General features: G+C 38.1%; 1 protein-coding gene across 5 annotated transcripts in view; it reads left to right on the top strand.

Annotated features, from left to right (window-relative positions):
* The window catches only part of LOC128697147 (sentrin-specific protease 1-like), a 53266-nt gene extending 37668 nt beyond the window's left edge, over nucleotides 1-15598 (top strand). For all 5 annotated transcript variants that reach the window (XM_070104055.1, XM_070104052.1, XM_070104054.1 and 2 more), the window contains 4 exons: nucleotides 6091-6228; nucleotides 10117-10254; nucleotides 11199-11285; nucleotides 14780-15598. In XM_070104055.1, the coding sequence (XP_069960156.1) occupies nucleotides 6091-6228; nucleotides 10117-10254; nucleotides 11199-11285; nucleotides 14780-14938 (522 nt within the window). In that variant the 3' untranslated portion in view covers nucleotides 14939-15598. The remainder of the gene's footprint in view (nucleotides 1-6090; nucleotides 6229-10116; nucleotides 10255-11198; nucleotides 11286-14779) is intronic.
* Nucleotides 15599-18043: the final 2445 nt, after the last annotated feature.

Below are 18043 nucleotides of genomic sequence, written 5' to 3'. Positions count from 1 at the left end.
CCCTCTCTCCAACCCTTTCGAGGACGACCCCTACCCCGCCTTCCTTCCCCTATAGATTTATATGCTTTCCATGTCATTCTACTTTGATCCATTCTCTCTAAATGACCAATCCACCTCAACAACCCCTCTTCTGCCCTGACTAATACTTTTATTAACTCCATGCCTTTTTCTAATTTCCATACTCCGAATTTTCTGCATAATACAGTGGACCCCCGCTTAACAATCGCCTCCCAATGCGACCAATTATGTAAGTGTATTTATGTAAGTGAGTTTGTATGTGTATGTTTGGGGGTCTGAAATGGACTAATCTACTTCACAATATTCCTTATGGGAACAAATTCGGTCAGTACTGGCACCTGAACATACTTCTGGAATGAAAAAATATCGTTAACCGGGGGTCCACTGTATTTACACCACACATTACCCTTAGACAGGACATCTCCACTGCCTCCAACCGTCTCCTCGCTGCTGCATTTACCACCCAAGCTTCACATCCATATAAGAGTGTTGGTACTACTATACTTTCATACATTCCCTTCTTTGCCTCCATAGATAACGTTCTTTTGACTCCACATATACCTCACCTTTTTTCCCTCATCAATTCTATGATTAACCTCATCCTTCATAAATCCATCTGCTGACACGTCAACTCTCAAGTATCTGAAAACATTCAGTTCTTCCATACTCCTCCTCCCCAATTTGATATCCAAATTTTCTTTATCTAAATCATTTGATACCTTCATCACCTTACTCTTTTCTATGTTCACTTTCAACTTTCTACCTTCACACACATTCCCAAACTCATCCACTAACCTTTGCAATTTTTCTTTAGAAACTCCCATAAGCACAGTATCATCAGCAAAAAGTAACTGTGTCAATTCCCATTTTGAATTTGATTCCCTATAATTTAATCCCACCCCTCTCCCGAACACCCTAGCATTTACTTCTTTTACAACCCCATCTATAAATATATTAAACAACCATGGTGACATTACACATCCCTGTCTAAGACCTACTTTTACCGGGAAGTAGTCTCCCTCTCTTCTACACACCCTAACCTGAGCTTCACTATCCTCATAAAAACTCTTTACAGCATTTAGTAACTTACCACCTATTCCATATACTTGCAACATCTGCCACATTGCTCCTCTATCCACTCTATCATATGCCTTTTCTAAATCCATAAATGCAATAAAAACTTCCCTACCTTTAACTAAATACTGTTCACATATATGCTTCAATGTAAACACTTGATCTACACATCCCCTACCCACTCTGAAACCTCCTTGCTCATCCGCAATCCTACATTCTGTCTTACCTCTAATTCTTTCAATTATAACCCTACCGTACACTTTTCCTGGTATACTCAGTAAACTTATTCCTCTATAATTTTTACAATCTCTTTTGTCCCCTTTCCCTTTATATAAAGGGACTATACATGCTCTCCGCCAATCCCTAGGTACCTTCCCCTCTTTCGTACATTTATTAAACAAAAGTACCAACCACTCCAACACAATATCCCCCCCTGCTTTTAACATTTCTGTCATGATCCCATCAGTTCCAGCTGCTTTACCCCCTTTCATTCTACGTAATGCCTCACATACCTCCCCCACACTTACATTCTGCTCTTCTTCACTCCTAAAAGATGGTATACCTCCCTGGCCAGTTCATGAAATTACTGCCTCCCTTTCTTCCTCAACATTTAACCCTTTGAGGGTCAACAGGCCCTCTCCGAGACTCGTTCTCAGGGTCGGCCAAATTTTAAAAAAAAAAAAAAATTCTAATGAAAAGATAGAGAATCTTTTCCCGATCATAATGGCACCAAAAATATGAAATTTGATGGAAAACTTACGGAATTATGCTCTCACGAAGTTAGCGGTCTCGGCGATGTTTACGAATCGGCGATATTGCCCACTTTGAGCCCCATTTTCGGCCAGTTCCACTGTACTAGTCGACAAAAAACATGAATATTTCGCTAGAACTCCATTTTTTCTATTGATTGAGTTCAAGAAACCACCCATTTACCAATTTCAACTATCCAGTACAGTGGTCAGAATTTAGCAATTTTGCCAATTTCACACAAATTTCAAAAGATGCCAATTTCCGAATAGGGTCCAGAACAAACAAGAAATACATTCCTGGCACTAAAATGACATTTCCTCTGTTCATTAGTCACGTCTCAAGGCCCCTCTTACATTCTTTTGCTTTCCACTTTGAATTTTTATTCTCACAAAAAATAGAAGATTTACTGTTATGCAGACTACTGCATTAGTGTAAAAAATGGTATGAATCATATTGGCGCACTTGCAAAAGAATATTAGACTCGCCAGTTGACGTGTATTGGACGCTTGGCATGATTTGTTTACTTTTGAACTTTGGTAAAAATCGAACATTTCTGCTACTTTGAGCTCAATTTCAAGGTACTTTTCATTGCAAAACCAGTCAAAATCATCTCAATTTCTATGATATGCCTTCCATTCTATAAAATGAGACCAAGAAAACTAGAATACAACAATAAATACCATACGAAAATACAGTGCAAAGTCGCTGTTTTATTCCAAAAAAACGGTCAGTTTTTTTTTCTTATTATGCACTGTGTGCTGCAGGATTTTTTTTTATACCGTACACACTGACCACATAGACCCATTCTTTCATATGGAGGCCTACCAGCTTTCTCCCACTAGATTTGAGGGCGCTAGAATTTAGGCGTACTAGTACGTCAAAAACCCTAGGTCGTAAGCCGTACTAGTACATCCGAAACCCTCAAAGGGTTAAAAGTTCCTCAAAATATTCTCGCCATCTACCTAATACCTCCATCTCCCCATCTACTAACTCCCCTACTCTGTTTTTAACTGACAAATCCATACTTTACCTAGGCTTTCTTAACTTGTTTAACTCACTCCAAAATTTTTTCTTATTTTCATTAAAATTTCTTGACAGTGCCTCTCCCACTCTATCATCTGCTCTCCTTTTGCACTCTCTCACCACTCTCTTCACCTTTCTTTTACTCTCCATATACTCTGCTCTTCTTATAACACTTCTGCTTTGTAAAAACCTCTCACAAGCTACCTTTTTCTCTTTTATCACACCCTTTACTTCATCATTCCACCAATCACTCCTCTTTCCTCCTGCCCCCACCCTCCTATAACCACAAACTTCTGCCCCACATTCTAATACTGCATTTTTAAAACTATTCCAACCCTCTTCAACCCCCCCCCCCCCCCCACTACTCATCTTTGCACTAGCCCACCTTTCACCTCCCTCTCACTTGTTGTTGCCACCTTCCTCTTTTCCCATCTACCTCTTACTCTAACTGTAGCTACAACTAAATAATGATCCGATATATCAGTTGCCCCTCTATAAACATGTGCATCCTGGAGCCTACCCATCAACCTTTTATCCACCACTATATAATCTAATAAACTACTTTCATTACGTGCTACATCATACCTTGTATATTTATTTATCCTCTTTTTCATAAAATATGTATTACTTATTAGCAAATCTCTTACTACACATAGCTCAATTAAAGGCTTCCCATTTACATTTACCCCTGTCACCCCAAATTTACCTACTACTCCCTCCATAACATTTTTACCCACTTTAGCATTGAAATCCCCAACCACCATTACTCTCACACTTGATTCAAAACTCCCCACACATTCACTCAACATTTCCCAGAATCTCTCTCTCTCCTCTACTCTTCTCTCTTCTCCAGGTGCATACACGCTTACTATAACCCACTTTTCACATCCAATCTTTATTTTACTCCACATAATCCGTGAATTAATACATTTATAGTCCCTCTTTTCCTGCCATACCTTATCCTTCAACATTATTGCTACTCCTTCTTTAGCTCTAACTCTATTTGAAACCCCTGACCTAATCCCATTTATTCCTCTCCATTGAAACTCTCCCACCCCCTTCAGCTTTGTTTCACTTAAAGCCGGGACATACAGCTTCTTCTCATTCATAACATCCACAATCATCTCTTTCTTATCATTTGCACAACATCCACGCACATTCAGACTTCCCACTTTGACAATTTTCTTCTTCTTATTCTTTTTAGTAATCTTTACATTGTTCCATTTACATTGTTACATTTACATTGCCCATTGTTCCCGGCATTTTAGTTGACTTATACAACACGCATGGCTTACGGAGGAAAGATTCTTATTCCACTTCCCCATGGATATAAAAGGAAAAGTAATAAGACCAAGAACTATTAAGATAAAATCAAAGAAAACTCAGATGAGTGTGTATAAAAAAATGTGTACATGTATGTATAGTGTGACCTAAGTGTAAGTAGAAGTAGCAAGACGTACCTGAAATCTTGCATATTTATGAGACGGACAAAAGACACCAGCAATCCTACCATCATGTAAAACAATTACAGGCGTTCGTTTTACACTCACTTGGCAGGACGGTAGTACCTCCCTGGGTGGTTGCTGTCTACCAACCTACTACCTGTATATATATATACGTATATGCATATCTTTCAACACACCAGCCGTATCCCACCGAGGCAGGGTGGCCCAAAAGAAAAAAACAAAGTTTCTCCTTTCAAATTTAGTAATATATACAGGAGAAGGGGTTACTAGCCCCTTGCTCCCGGCATTTTAATCGCCTCTTACAACACGCATGGCCTGCGGAGGAAGAATTCTGTTCCACTTCCCCATGGAGATAAGAGGAAATAAACAAGAACAAGAACTAGAAAGAAAATAGAAGAAAACCCAGAGGAGTATGTATATATACGCTTGTACATGTATGTGTAGTGTGACCTGAGTGTAAGTAGAAGTAGCAAGACGTACCTGAAATTTTGCATGTTCATGAGACAGAAAAAAGGACACCAGCAATCCTACCATCATGTAAAACAATTACAGGCTTTCGTTTTACACTCACTTGGCAGGACGGTAGTACCTCCCTGTGTGGTTGCTGTCTACCAACCTACTACCTGTATATATATATATATGTGTGTGTGTATATATATATATATATATATATATATATATATATATATATATATATATATATATATATATATATATATATATATATGTATATATATATATTATATATATATTTCTTTCTTTCAACACACCGGCCGTATCCCACCGAGGCGGGGTGGCCCAAAAGAAAAAACCAAAGTTTCTCCTTTCAAATTTAGTAATATATACAGGAGAAGGGGTTACTAGCCCCTTGCTCCCGGCATTTTAGTCGCCTCTTACAACACGCATGGCTTACGGAGGAAGAATTCTGTTCCACTTCCCCATGGAGATAAGAGGAAATAAACAAGAACAAGAACTAGAAAGAAAATAGAAGAAAACCCAGAGGGGTGTGTATATATATGTTTGTACATGTATGTGTAGTGTGACCTAAGTGTAAGTAGAAGTAGCAAGACGTACCTGAAATCTTGCATATTTATGAGACAGACAAAAGACACCAGCAATCCTACCATCATGTAAAACAATCACAGGCTTTCGTTTTACACTCACTTGGCAGGACGGTAGTACCTCCCTGGGTGGTTGCTGTCTACCAACCTACTACCTATATATATATATATATATATATGTGTGTGTGTATATATATATATATATATATATATATATATATATATATATATATGTGTGTGTATATATATATATATATATATATATATATATATATGTGTGTGTGTATATTATATATATATATATATATATATATATATATATATATATATATATATATATATATATATATATATATATATATATATATTTTTTTTTTTTTTTTTTTCAACAAGTCGGCCGTCTCCCACCGAGGCAGGGTGACCCAAAAAAGAAAGAAAATCCCCAAAAAGAAAATACTATCATCATCATTCAACACTTTCACCACACTCGCACATTATCACTGTTTTTGCAGAGGTGCTCAGAATACAACAGTCTAGGAGCATACACATATAAAGATACACAACATATCCCTCCAAATATATATATATATATATATATATATATATTATATATTATATATATTATATATATTATATATATATATATATATTATTTTTTTTTTTTTTTTTTTTTTTTAAATTGCATTTTTTTCTTTCAGATTATCAACTTCTACATGAACTTAATCATGGAACGAGGGAAGAATGATAATTTTCGAAATGTATATGCCTTTAACACATTCTTTTATCCCAAGTTAATCAAGAGTTGTTATCAGTCAGTCAGAAGATGGACTAAGAAAGTGAGTAGAATGTTGTATTTTTTTTTTTTTTTATTTGGTAAAAATAGAGTTGCATAGTTTAATTTTCACAATTAGCCCTCAGATTGACTATTATAGCAGAGTGAAGTTATAGTTTCTCCTGAACTATTGTTACCTCCTTCAACTCTATAATGAACCACAGTATTGTTAAGTTTTAATTTTCAGTTCATGGGCAAATTGCAAGTTGTTCCAGGAACAGACGGCCGACTTGTTGAAAAAAAAAAAAAAAAAAACATATATATTTTTCTTTATTAACACATCGGCTGCTTTCCACCAAGGCAGGGTGGCCCGAAAAAGAAAAACCTTCATCGTTCACTCCATCACTGTCTTGCCAGAGGCATGCTTACACTACAGTTATAAAACCGCAACATTAACACCCCTCCTTCAGAGTGTAGACATTGTACTTCCCATCTCCAGGACTCAAGTCCGGCCTGCCGGTTTCCCTGCATCCCTTCATAAATGTTACCTTGCTTTCACTCCAACAGCACGTCAAGTCCTAAAAACCATTTGTCTACATTTGCTCCTGTCTAACACGCTTGCTGGAAGCCAAGCCCCTCGCACACACAACCTCCTTTACCCCCTCCCTCCAACCTTTCCTAGGCCGACCCCTACTCCGCCTTCCCTCCACTACACATTTGTATACTCTTGAAGTCACTCTATTTCGTTCCATCCTCTCTATATGTCCAAACCATCTCAGTAACCCGTCCTCAGCCATCTGGATAATAGTTTTAGTAATCCCACACCTCATAATCTCCAAACTATGGATTTTCTGCATTATATTCACACCACACATTGCCCTCAGACATGACATCTCCACTGCCTGCAGCCTTCTCCTTGTTGCCACATTCACAACTCATGCCTCACACCCATACAAGAGCATTGGTATAACTATACTCTCATACAGTCCCCTCTTTGCTTTCATGGATAAAGTTCTGTGTCTCCACAGACTCCTCAGTGCACCGCTTGCCTTTTTCCCCCCGTCAGTTCTATGATTCGCCTAATCCTTAATAGACCCATCTGCTGACATGTCCACTCCTAGATATCTAAACACATTCACTTCCTCCATACTCTCTCCCTCAAGTCTGATATCCAATTTTTTTTTTTTTTCAACAAATCAGCCGTATCCCACCAAGGCACGGTGGCCCAAAAAAGAAAAACGAAAGTTTCTCTTTACTAAATTTAAAATTTATACAGGAGAAGGGGTTACTAGGCCCTTGCTCCCAGCATATATCCAATCTTCTGTTACCTAATTTTTTTTGTTATCCTCATCACCCTACTCTTCCCTATATTCACTTTTAGCTTCCTTCTTTTACATACCCTACCAAACTCATCAACCAATCTCTGCAGCTTCTCTTCAGAATCTCCCAAAAGCACAGTGTCATCAGCAAAGAGTAACTGTGACAACTCCCACTTTGTGTTAGCTTCTTTAACTTTTAACCCCACACCTCTTGCCAACACCCTAGCATTCACTTCTCTTACTACTCCATCTATTCATATATTGAACAACCATGGTGACATCACACATCCCTGTCTAAGGCCTACTTTTACTGAGAAATAATCCCCCTCTTGCCTACATACTCTAATGTGAGCCTCACTATCCTCTTAAAAACTTTTTACCGCTTTCAGTAACCTACCTCCTATACATTGCCCCCTTATCCACCCTATCATATGCCTTTTCCAAATCCATAAATGCCACAAAACCCTCTTTACCCTTATCTATATACTGTTCACTTATGCATTTCACTGCAAACACTTGGTCTACACTCCCCCTACATTTCCTAAAGCCTCCTTGTTCATCTGATATCCTGCTCTCTGTCTTACTCGTAATTCTACCAGTAATAACTCTACCATACACTTTACCAGGTATATTCAACCGACTTATTCCCCTATAATTTTTACACTCTTTTGTCCCCTTTGCTTTTATACAAAGGAACTATGCATGCTCTCTGCCAATTCCTAGGTACCTTACCCTCTTCCATACATTTATTAAATAAAAACACTTTAAACCTCTCTCTCTCTCCATGTACTCTTCTCTCCTTGCATCACTTCTACTTTGTAAAAACCTCTCATATGCTAATTTTTTCTCTCTTACTGCTCTCTTTACATCATCATTCCACCAATCTCACTTCTTCCCTCCCGCACCCACATTCCTGTAACCACAAACTTCTGCTGAACACTCTAACACTATATTCTTGAACTTACCCCATACATCTTCGACCCTATTGCCTGTATTCTCACTAGCCCATCTGTCCTTCAACAGTTGTTTATATCTTACCCTAACTGCCTCCTACTTTAGTTTATAAACGTTCACTTCAATCTTACTTGCTGCTTCTATTTTCCTTGTATCCCATCCACCTTGTACTCCTACTGTATCTACAACTAAAAAGTAATCTGATATATCTGTGGCCCCTCTATAAACATGTACATCCTGTCATTTCGCCCTACATCGTATCTTGTATACTTATTTATCCTCTTTTTCTTAAAATATGTGTTTCCTATAACCAAACCCCCTTTCTATACAAAGTTCAGTCAGATGCTCCCCATTATCATTTACACCTGGCACCCCAAACTTACCTACCACACCCTCTCTAAATTGTCATTTCTTACTTCTGAAGCTTTAGTTTAAAGAGGCTACATTAATTATTTCACTGGATATTGCATAATATAACACCTGTATAAATTGCTAAATGTAAAAAGAAAAGCTGTCATTTTTCTTTTTGGGTTACCCTGCCTTGGTGGGATGCAGCCGGTGCTTTAGAAAATAAGTTAGGTAATAGTCTGGTGAAAAGGTGGATAAACCTGGAATTTTATGATGCATATTTGTTCTTAGCTGATATTGAAGCTCTGTGGTGTCTAGACTGATAATAAAGTGGGTACCGCCTTCTCATCCTTGAGGAATACATATGGCTGCCATAGTGACTACCCATCATCCATGAATTCTGTATTAAAATACATGTAGATTAACATGAATACAGTATTGGGTATTTTAGCTGACTTTATTGCTAACATTCTTTTTAGGCAAAAATTAAAGAAGTAAATAATATTAAGCACTATACCCACGTGGGGCATTCAGCACTAGACGTGATGGAGGCTAGATCCTCTGTCTGCTCAGAGTGAAACATACACTCTGACAAGGATGCTAGCAAAAAGATTAAGTATGAAACACTTCAAGATGGCTACCATACTACTATTTCAGAAAATAAGATTCATAATGCTTTATCGCCCCTTTTTTGATCATGCCTAATCTTTCACTCTATGATTTTTTAAAATCTCTGCTGTGTAATTTTTTTTAGCTAAATTGTGCTGTGTATAGCATAGATCAGTTCAAATTTATTAAATATTGAACATTTTTTGTTTATTTGCTGGTTGAGTTGACATTGTGGACAAACTGAGACACGGTAGATACAGTGCAAATATTTATGATAGTAATTTGAAGTCAAAACAGAATAGTAAACAATACTGCAGTTTACAAATCACTTTACCAATAAATAATCACTCAACTACATTTGATGTGACATTATGTTGTAATTGTTAAAGATATCAAGCATTTTATTATACGTTTCATTAGTTTATTATTGTTTTCTTGTATATCTTTGTTTTATTGAGACTTAACTGGAGAAAATGATGGTCAGAACTGAAGCAAAAAAAAATTCTTGGGTCAGAAGTTCATGGTACATGCAAACAAAATTTTTGTTCACATTCCATCTTGGGTATGAGTGCAAAAAGTTTGCCACCCCAGATATAAGGGGTATAGATGGATTGTGTGGTTTGTATGAATGAAAATACTAGTGCATCAAATTAAAATGTAACTAAAATTTAACAGCTATTTTTGGTTGAAGCTTCAGTGCATTTAAAAGTTGTCTTCACCAGGTTGATGTGTTCACGTATGATCTGCTCCTTGTACCAGTTCATCTAGGAATGCATTGGTGTCTGGCTACAATTGACTTCCAGACAAAATCAATCCAATACTATGACTCCATGCTGGGTACCAACGACCAATGTTTAGAAGTAAGATGATACTTTCTCTGATTATAGGGAGAGAGATGATTTTTCAATTATGTATCTAAGCTGAATATGCATCCCAGAGATTTACCATCGTATTTTCAGTTTTCACTCTAAGGTGCTTTAATATACAGTGCAGTGCAACTACGGGGGTAAAGTGAATGACAGCTCTAGGCCTTTCGTGTTGCAATCATCAGGAGCTTGCAGTGTTTCAGAAAAAATGTAGAAATTCCAAGCAAATAAGTGCCCCTGGCACTTATCACCTGCCTCTACCCTCATTCGAGCAAAGATGCTTCCTCTGAATGTATTTGCTTGGAGTTCCTCCTCTTTCTGCAATATTACAAGCTCCTGATGATGTGTTGATCGCAACACAAAAGGCTTATAGCTGTCATTCAATTTCCCCTGTGGTTGTTTTGCATTTTGTATCGCTTGTTTGTGATTATTGCATAATACAGTACAGGATTTACTTTTGGTAGTCTGTTTTAAACTATGAATCATAATTGGTTTGCTCCACATATCACCTTGGTTGTTCTTGCCATATTGACCATTTTCCACAAAGCTGAGTTACATTTCTGCATACAAAGTAATTGTTGCTGACCAATCTATACTTCTGATAAACCTTTTCTCTTTACAAAAGAAAGTATCTCTTGTGGACCATAACTACAACTCTTCATGGGAAAGTGGAGAAGAATCCTTCCTCAGTAAGCCGTGTATCATAAGACTAAAATGCAGGGAGCAAGGGACTAGTAACCCCTTCTCCTGTATAAATTACTAAATGTAAACAAGAAAAACTTTTGTTTCTTCTTTTTCAGGTCACCCTGCCTCAGTGGGAGATGACCAATGTATTAAAAAATCTGTTAAAGTATCTATCTTTTAATTAGAAAATAAGTCGTCAAATAGAATCTATATCAGATAACTTTACTAATGCTTCTTAATTCTTTGATTTTCAGGCTCTGCTTGACTACCTAATATCTGAGCACGAGGACAAAAAGAAATCTCCTTACAATGCAAGTGACTGGATATTGACCAATGTTAAAGTAAGATATGTGAGAAATATAAATCTCTACACCAAGCATCTTTCCATGTAACTAACAGGTTAAAAATATATATTCAGAATTCTTCATATAATCTGCCAGTTTGGCTTAAAAAAATGGTAGCCGTTTTAGGTAAATTTCTGCTGCTCGTATTAACACTTCTTGAAGTATTCTGGATGTTAGGATGGATGACCTAAAGTCATCAATTAATAAACTCATATGTTTTGACATCTCAATTGCTTGTAGAACCTTTATAGAGAAGTAGCAATTACATCCCATCACCCTTGATTATTATTATTATAATCAAGGGGGAAGCGCTAAACCCGGAGGATTATACAGCACCTGGGGGGGGATGTGGAAGGCATTCAGGCTTAATTTGGGGAACTGGAGCACAGATCCAATTCCCTAAATCAAGAGCCCCTCACCAACATCAAGGAACCTTCCTTGAGGGGCCATCACCCTTGAATCTAGACTAGTGCTCAGTGTATCCATATTCCTCTTCTCTTACCCTCCAGACATCTCATGATAGATTAATTTGTTCATCAGGATGCACACCACCTTCATTTCAACCACCTCCTTCAGTGACTACATGCTTAATTTCTCTGCCTTTCTTACTAGCAGTTGCACCTTTCATGCAGACTTTCAACATTTTTTAACTCACTTAGATTTGCTTCATCAACTATGGTCCTTACTTTTCCCTTCTTTCATTCTATTGATGGCCTTTGTAAGTCTCCTCCTTTGTCTATCTCTCCCATTTCATTCACCTCTTCCTTGTAGCTCTATATGACCCTGATGAGTTTAGCTCTTGTCTTAAACATGATAAGCTTGCATTTCAACTCTTTGTATAGCCTTGTATGAATGTTTAATCATGTAAGTTGTTGTTCTCCCATGTACACTGTTTTGTCAATTTCTTTTATGAGATGACATATGTAACTACCTAGTTGAGCTTGCATGGGGTTGAGTTCTAGCTCTTGGTCTTGCCTCATCACTTCTGACCACTTGACATGAAAAAGCATTGTCTTGTCTATTTTTTATTCCTTGTATGGAGTCTGCTCCCACTGTATCATTGTTAATTAATTTCACCTCTTTACAACTGTAATGCCAAAGAAATCTTTCTGATATTTCTCTGACTTTTCCATGGGGAAATTGAACAGAATTCTTCCTCCTTAAGCCATGCATGTCGTAAGAGGCGACTAAAATGCCGGGAGCAAGGGGCTAGTAACCCATTCTCCTGTATACATTACTAAAGTTAAAAAAAACTTTTGCTTTTCTTTTTGGGCCACCCTGCCTTGGTGGGATACAACTGGTTTGATGAAAGAAAGATTTCTCTGACTCACTTGAGTGTATTATTTCCAGCAATCCCTCTGTCTTCTACTAATTCTCACAGTGGTAGTAAGCAATCTAAAAGATTGCTTACTACCACTGTGAGAATTAGTAAATTTTTTTTTTTTTTTTTTCAACAAGTCGGTCGTCTCCCACCGAGGCAGGGTGACCCAAAAAAGAAAGAAAATCCCCAAAAAGAAAATACTTTCATCATCATTCAACACTTTCACCACACTCACACATTATCACTGCTTTTGCAGAGGTGCTCAGAATACAACAGTTTAGAAGCATATACGTATAAAGATACACAACATATCCCTCCAAACTGCCAATATCCCAAACCCCTCCTTTAAAGTGCAGGCATTGTACTTCCCATTTCCAGGACTCAAGTCCGACTATATGAAAATAACCGGTTTCCCTGAATCCCTTCACTAAATATTACCCTGCTCACACTCCAACAGATCGTCAGGTCCCAAGTATCATTCATCTCCATTCACTCCTATCTAACACGCTCATGCACGCTTGCTGGAAGTCCAAGCCCCTCGCCCACAAAACCTCCTTTACCCCCTCTTTCCAACCCTTTCGAGGACGACCCCTACCCCTCTTTCCTTCCCCTATAGATTTATATGCTTTCCATGTCATTCTACTTTGATCCAAAAGAGCTTTTATGAGGATAGTGAGGCTCAGGTTAGGGTGTGTAGAAGAGAGGGAGAATACTTCCCGGTAAAAGTAGGTCTTAGACAGGGATGTGTAATGTCACCATGGTTGTTTAATATATTTATAGATGGGGTTGTAAAGGAAGTAAATGCTAGGGTGTTCGGGAGAGGGGTGGGATTAAATTATGGGGAATCAAATTCAAAATGGGAATTGACACAGTTACTTTTTGCTGATGATACTGTGCTTATGGGAGATTCTAAAGAAAAATTGCAAAGGTTAGTGGATGAGTTTGAGAATGTGTGTAAAGGTAGAAAGTTGAAAGTGAACATAGAAAAGAGTAAGGTGATGAGGGTGTCAAATGATTTAGATAAAGAAAAAATGGATATCAAATTGGGGAGGAGGAGTATGGAAGAAGTGAATGTTTTCAGATACTTGGGAGTTGACGTGTCGGCGGATGGATTTATGAAGGATGAGGTTAATCATAGAATTGATGAGGGAAAAAAGGTGAGTGGTGCGTTGATGTATATGTGGAGTCAAAAAACGTTATCTATGGAGGCAAAGAAGGGAATGTATGAAAGTATAGTAGTACCAACACTCTTATATAGATGTGAAGCTTGGGTGGTAAATGCAGCAGCGAGGAGACGGTTGGAGGCAGTGGAGATGTCCTGTCTAAGGGCAATGTGTGGTGTAAATATTATGCAGAAAATTCGGAGAAGGTGTGGAGTTAATAAAAGCATTAGTCAGAGGGCAGAAGAGGGGTTGTTGAGGTGGTTTGGTCATTTAGAGAGAATAAAAAAAAAAAAATTAGTAAATTATTATTATAATAAAAAAGAAGCGCTAAACCACAAGGGCTACACAGCAAGAATTAGTAAAGAAGTGTACAAATGATTTTAAACTAAAAACTGCTGACAGGTAAGGTTAAATTTTGAGTGGGACCTATGAAAGAATGTGTTGTATTGCACTTTCTGCCAGGGAATGTACTACTGTATAAAGACGACCTGTAGCTCAATGCTAGAGGACTCAACAGTTTGATTTCCAGGCAGAAGTGAGATGTATAGACAGATCTCTCTATACCTGCTGCCCCTCTTCACTGAGCAGTCACTAAGCACCAAGCAGTGAGTTGAATTTTGTGGGTCACTTCCTAGGAGGTAGAAGTGTGCCCGAGATTGGGCTGGATTTTCAAATGAGCTGATGTAGGATAACGGTTCATAGCTTGTAAATTCTTGTTTAAATGCAAAAAAAATGTTGAGTGACAAGACTCAAGAAATCGTAATGACACGATTGCAAATAAACCATACCCCCGGCCGGGATTGAACCCGCGGTCATAGTCTCAAAACTCCAGCCCATCGCGTTAGCCACTAGACCAGCTAGCCACAATAAGATTCATCCAACTAGGTTGAGTGACAAGCTTGTAAATTCAACTGTTTTGATACAAAATATACTGTGCTGAGTGACAAAACACCCTCATGGGAAACAGCATAATTTACATTTAAACTTTGGCCTTGTTTATTTTTCAGTCTATACCACAACAGATGAACGGATCAGACTGTGGAATGTTCGCCTGCAAGTTTGCAGAGTATTTGTCCCGCAATGCTCCCATAACATTTCAACAGCAACATATGCCCTATTTTAGAAGAAGAATGGTGTACGAAATTGTAAATGCTACTTTAATGTAAAACAGCTTTATAAAATAAATGTCCATAGAAAAGCTAAGGTGTATGACTGTGGAGGACTCGTGTTAGACATCAGTCTCTGATGTTATGAGGTCCGAAATCGTAAATAAACTTAGCATATAATTCACTTTGACATTTCAAAATTTACTAATTGGTTCATGATGGTGTTACTTAAATGAGGTAGTTGTGGCAGTTTGCCTCAAGGAAAAAATCTTGTATCAAAATTAATTTCACAATACAGTATCATGAAATTAAGAAATTGTAGCAACAGTATAGATGGGACTGATGTAGCAACATTACTTGTGTGAGACCTCTACCTTATGATAGTCTTAGATCTACATTTTTTGCACTTAGATAATTAAAAATTTGTATATTATATTTGTTGTAATGGGGACAGCGAGTGCCAAGCAGCTATATTATTTGATGATGATAAGACTATTGTTACTCTATACTACAATACTGAAATGAAAAGTTGTAACAAGTGTCTAGAACATAATGCTTTCCAGTGAATGTTGTGGAATTGTGGTACAAATTATTTTAGTTGCCTTGTTGTTTAAAATATGGTAATATGTTGCTAAATTGAATTTTTGGACACATTCTTCTTGTATAATTAGAAAAAATGGAGACATTTTTACTGTCATCATTAATAAACATTTCTTGTCAGTGATATTTTTTCCATCTTGTACATATTCAGCTATTAGATTTATAAACTATCTAAGCATCTTCTGTCAACACATTTAATAATATAGGGCACTTCATTTTTGCCTTAAAATTATTTAAAGCTAATGCATTTTTTTCTTAACACATCGGCCGTTTCCCACCAAGGCAAGGCAACATATTTTTCCTTATTAGAAAATATTAATATAATATCATTTTCTTCTCAAGTAATGTATTACTGAGGCCATTTCTTCAATTATTCATTCAGATGTACAAAATCTTGCAATTGCCAAAGATAATGTTTCTCCATGCATTTCTGTTTTTTTTATGAGGAGGTTTTTCATCTGGAATATACGTGTATTTATGGTGGATGTATAGTAATGACTGAGATGCATGAAAAGAACTGTAGTCAACCCACTCTAAAAGTGCCAAGTGATGACAACTTGGAGAGATAAGGATGAGTGTTGTTACATCTATGAATTACAATGTGCCTTAAAACACTTTTAAGCTAGAAGCATTGGCCAGAACAGTGTGTAATAATTTATGCTGGGTGCGAAGAGTTACAGACTTGAAAATAACACTAAAGAAAGAGTACTCGCTAAATTGTGTGTGTATGAGCAGAGTGCTAGCTCATGGCAGCCTCACTTAATTACAGTCAGCATCATTATCGGTCCCAGGAGCTATCATCTCTACCTGCAACACTGTAAGGTGTGTGTGTCAGAGCATATTATTTAAAAGGGGTGTTTGTATGTTGTGAATGCTGGTGAAAACCTAAAATGTTTGTTTATTTTTTCAAAACTGACCGTCTCCCACCGAGGTAGGGTGACACAAAAAGAAACACTTTCATCATCATTCACTCTTACCACTGTCTTGCCAGAAATGCTCCGATACTACATTTAACCCCTAAATGGTCCAGACGTATATATACGTTTTTTCAACATTTGAAAGTATGTAAAAAAATGTAGATCTTCTTTCTTCTTTTACATTTGGAAATGTGTGAAAAAACTTTCGTCTACATTTTTTTTTTTTGTTATACTTGAAAATATGTAAAGAAATGTTGATCTACTCTTGGAGCACTACAGATTTGAACGTTGATCTGTTTGGACCGTTTAAGGGTTAAGGTACCCCTCCATTATTATAATTATAATCATGGGGAAGCACTAAACCCATAGGATTATATAGTGCCTGTGGGGGTAGGATGGAAGGTATTCAGGCTTAATTCAGGTAACTGGAGCACAGATCCAATTCCCTAGATCAAGAGCTTCTCATTAGCATCAAGGAACCTCCCTTGAGAGGTAGTGCCCCTCCAAACTACAAACATCCCTACCCCTCTAGAGTGTAGGCACTGTACTTCCCACCTCCAGGACTCGAGTGCAGTTAACTGGGTTCCCTGTATCCCACTCCTCATACCCCAACAGCTTGTCAAGTCCCAAAAACCATTTGCCTCTACTTACTCCTTTCTAACATGCTCACAAACTCCTGTAGGATGTTCATTCCCCTCAAACACAAAACCACCTTTACCACCTCCCTTAAACCTTTCTTAGGATGACCCCCCATCCTCCCATGCCTTCCATCTCCTACAGATTTATACACCCTCCAAGTCATCTTATTTTCCCCTGTTCTCACTTAATGTCCAAACCACCTCAAGAATCCCTCTTCAGCCCTCTAGATAATAACTTTAGTAACCCCACACCTCCTCCTGATCTCCAAGCTATGAGTTTTCTGCAGAATATTCACACCACACATTTCCCTCAAGACACGCCATCTCCATTCCCTCCTGCCTCCTCGCTTCAGTGTTCACAACCCAGTCCTTCACATCCTTATAAGAGTATTGGCACCACTATACTCTCATATATTCCCTTTTTTTTTATAGCCTCCATAGATAACGTTTCTATAGGTAGTAGGTTGGTAGACAGCAACCACCCTGGAAGGTACTACTGTCCTGCCAAGCAAGTGTAAAACGGAAACCTGTAATTGTTTTACATGATGGTAGGATTGCTGGTATCTTTTTTCTGTCTCATAAATGTGCAGAATTTCAGGTACGTCTTGCTACACTTAGGTCACACTACACATGCATGACCTCTTCAAGGCTCCTTGGCGTGGTGAAGAGGCTCTTGGTCTGAGGAATTAGACCTGTCGGTCTCCTTCCTCGGACCGAACCTAATTACCCCCCAATCCCCCGTTCCCTATCCCATCCTCCCCTTTTTCCTTCCCTACCCCCCCCCCCCCTTTGACCCTTCCTTTTTGGCGTTTTTTTTTTTTTTTTTTTTCCACAGGCACACTAGTTCCTAGGTAGGGGAAAGGGTACCGGGGTCCATCCCATTCCGTTGAGGTTCTTGGCGGTGGCGTAGTTTGCCGTGGAATCTGGATTGCCTGGGGATGTCCCGATCCCTCTCCGGTATCCCGGAGGGTGGCTTTGGGTGTCTCTCGGGCGACGGGTGTATCTCTGGA

Source organism: Cherax quadricarinatus, chromosome 89, assembly GCF_038502225.1.
Source record: "Cherax quadricarinatus isolate ZL_2023a chromosome 89, ASM3850222v1, whole genome shotgun sequence".
NCBI lineage: Eukaryota > Metazoa > Arthropoda > Malacostraca > Decapoda > Parastacidae > Cherax > Cherax quadricarinatus.
Note: the sequence above shows the minus strand (reverse complement) of the source record. Positions and strands in the feature narration are given on the sequence as shown.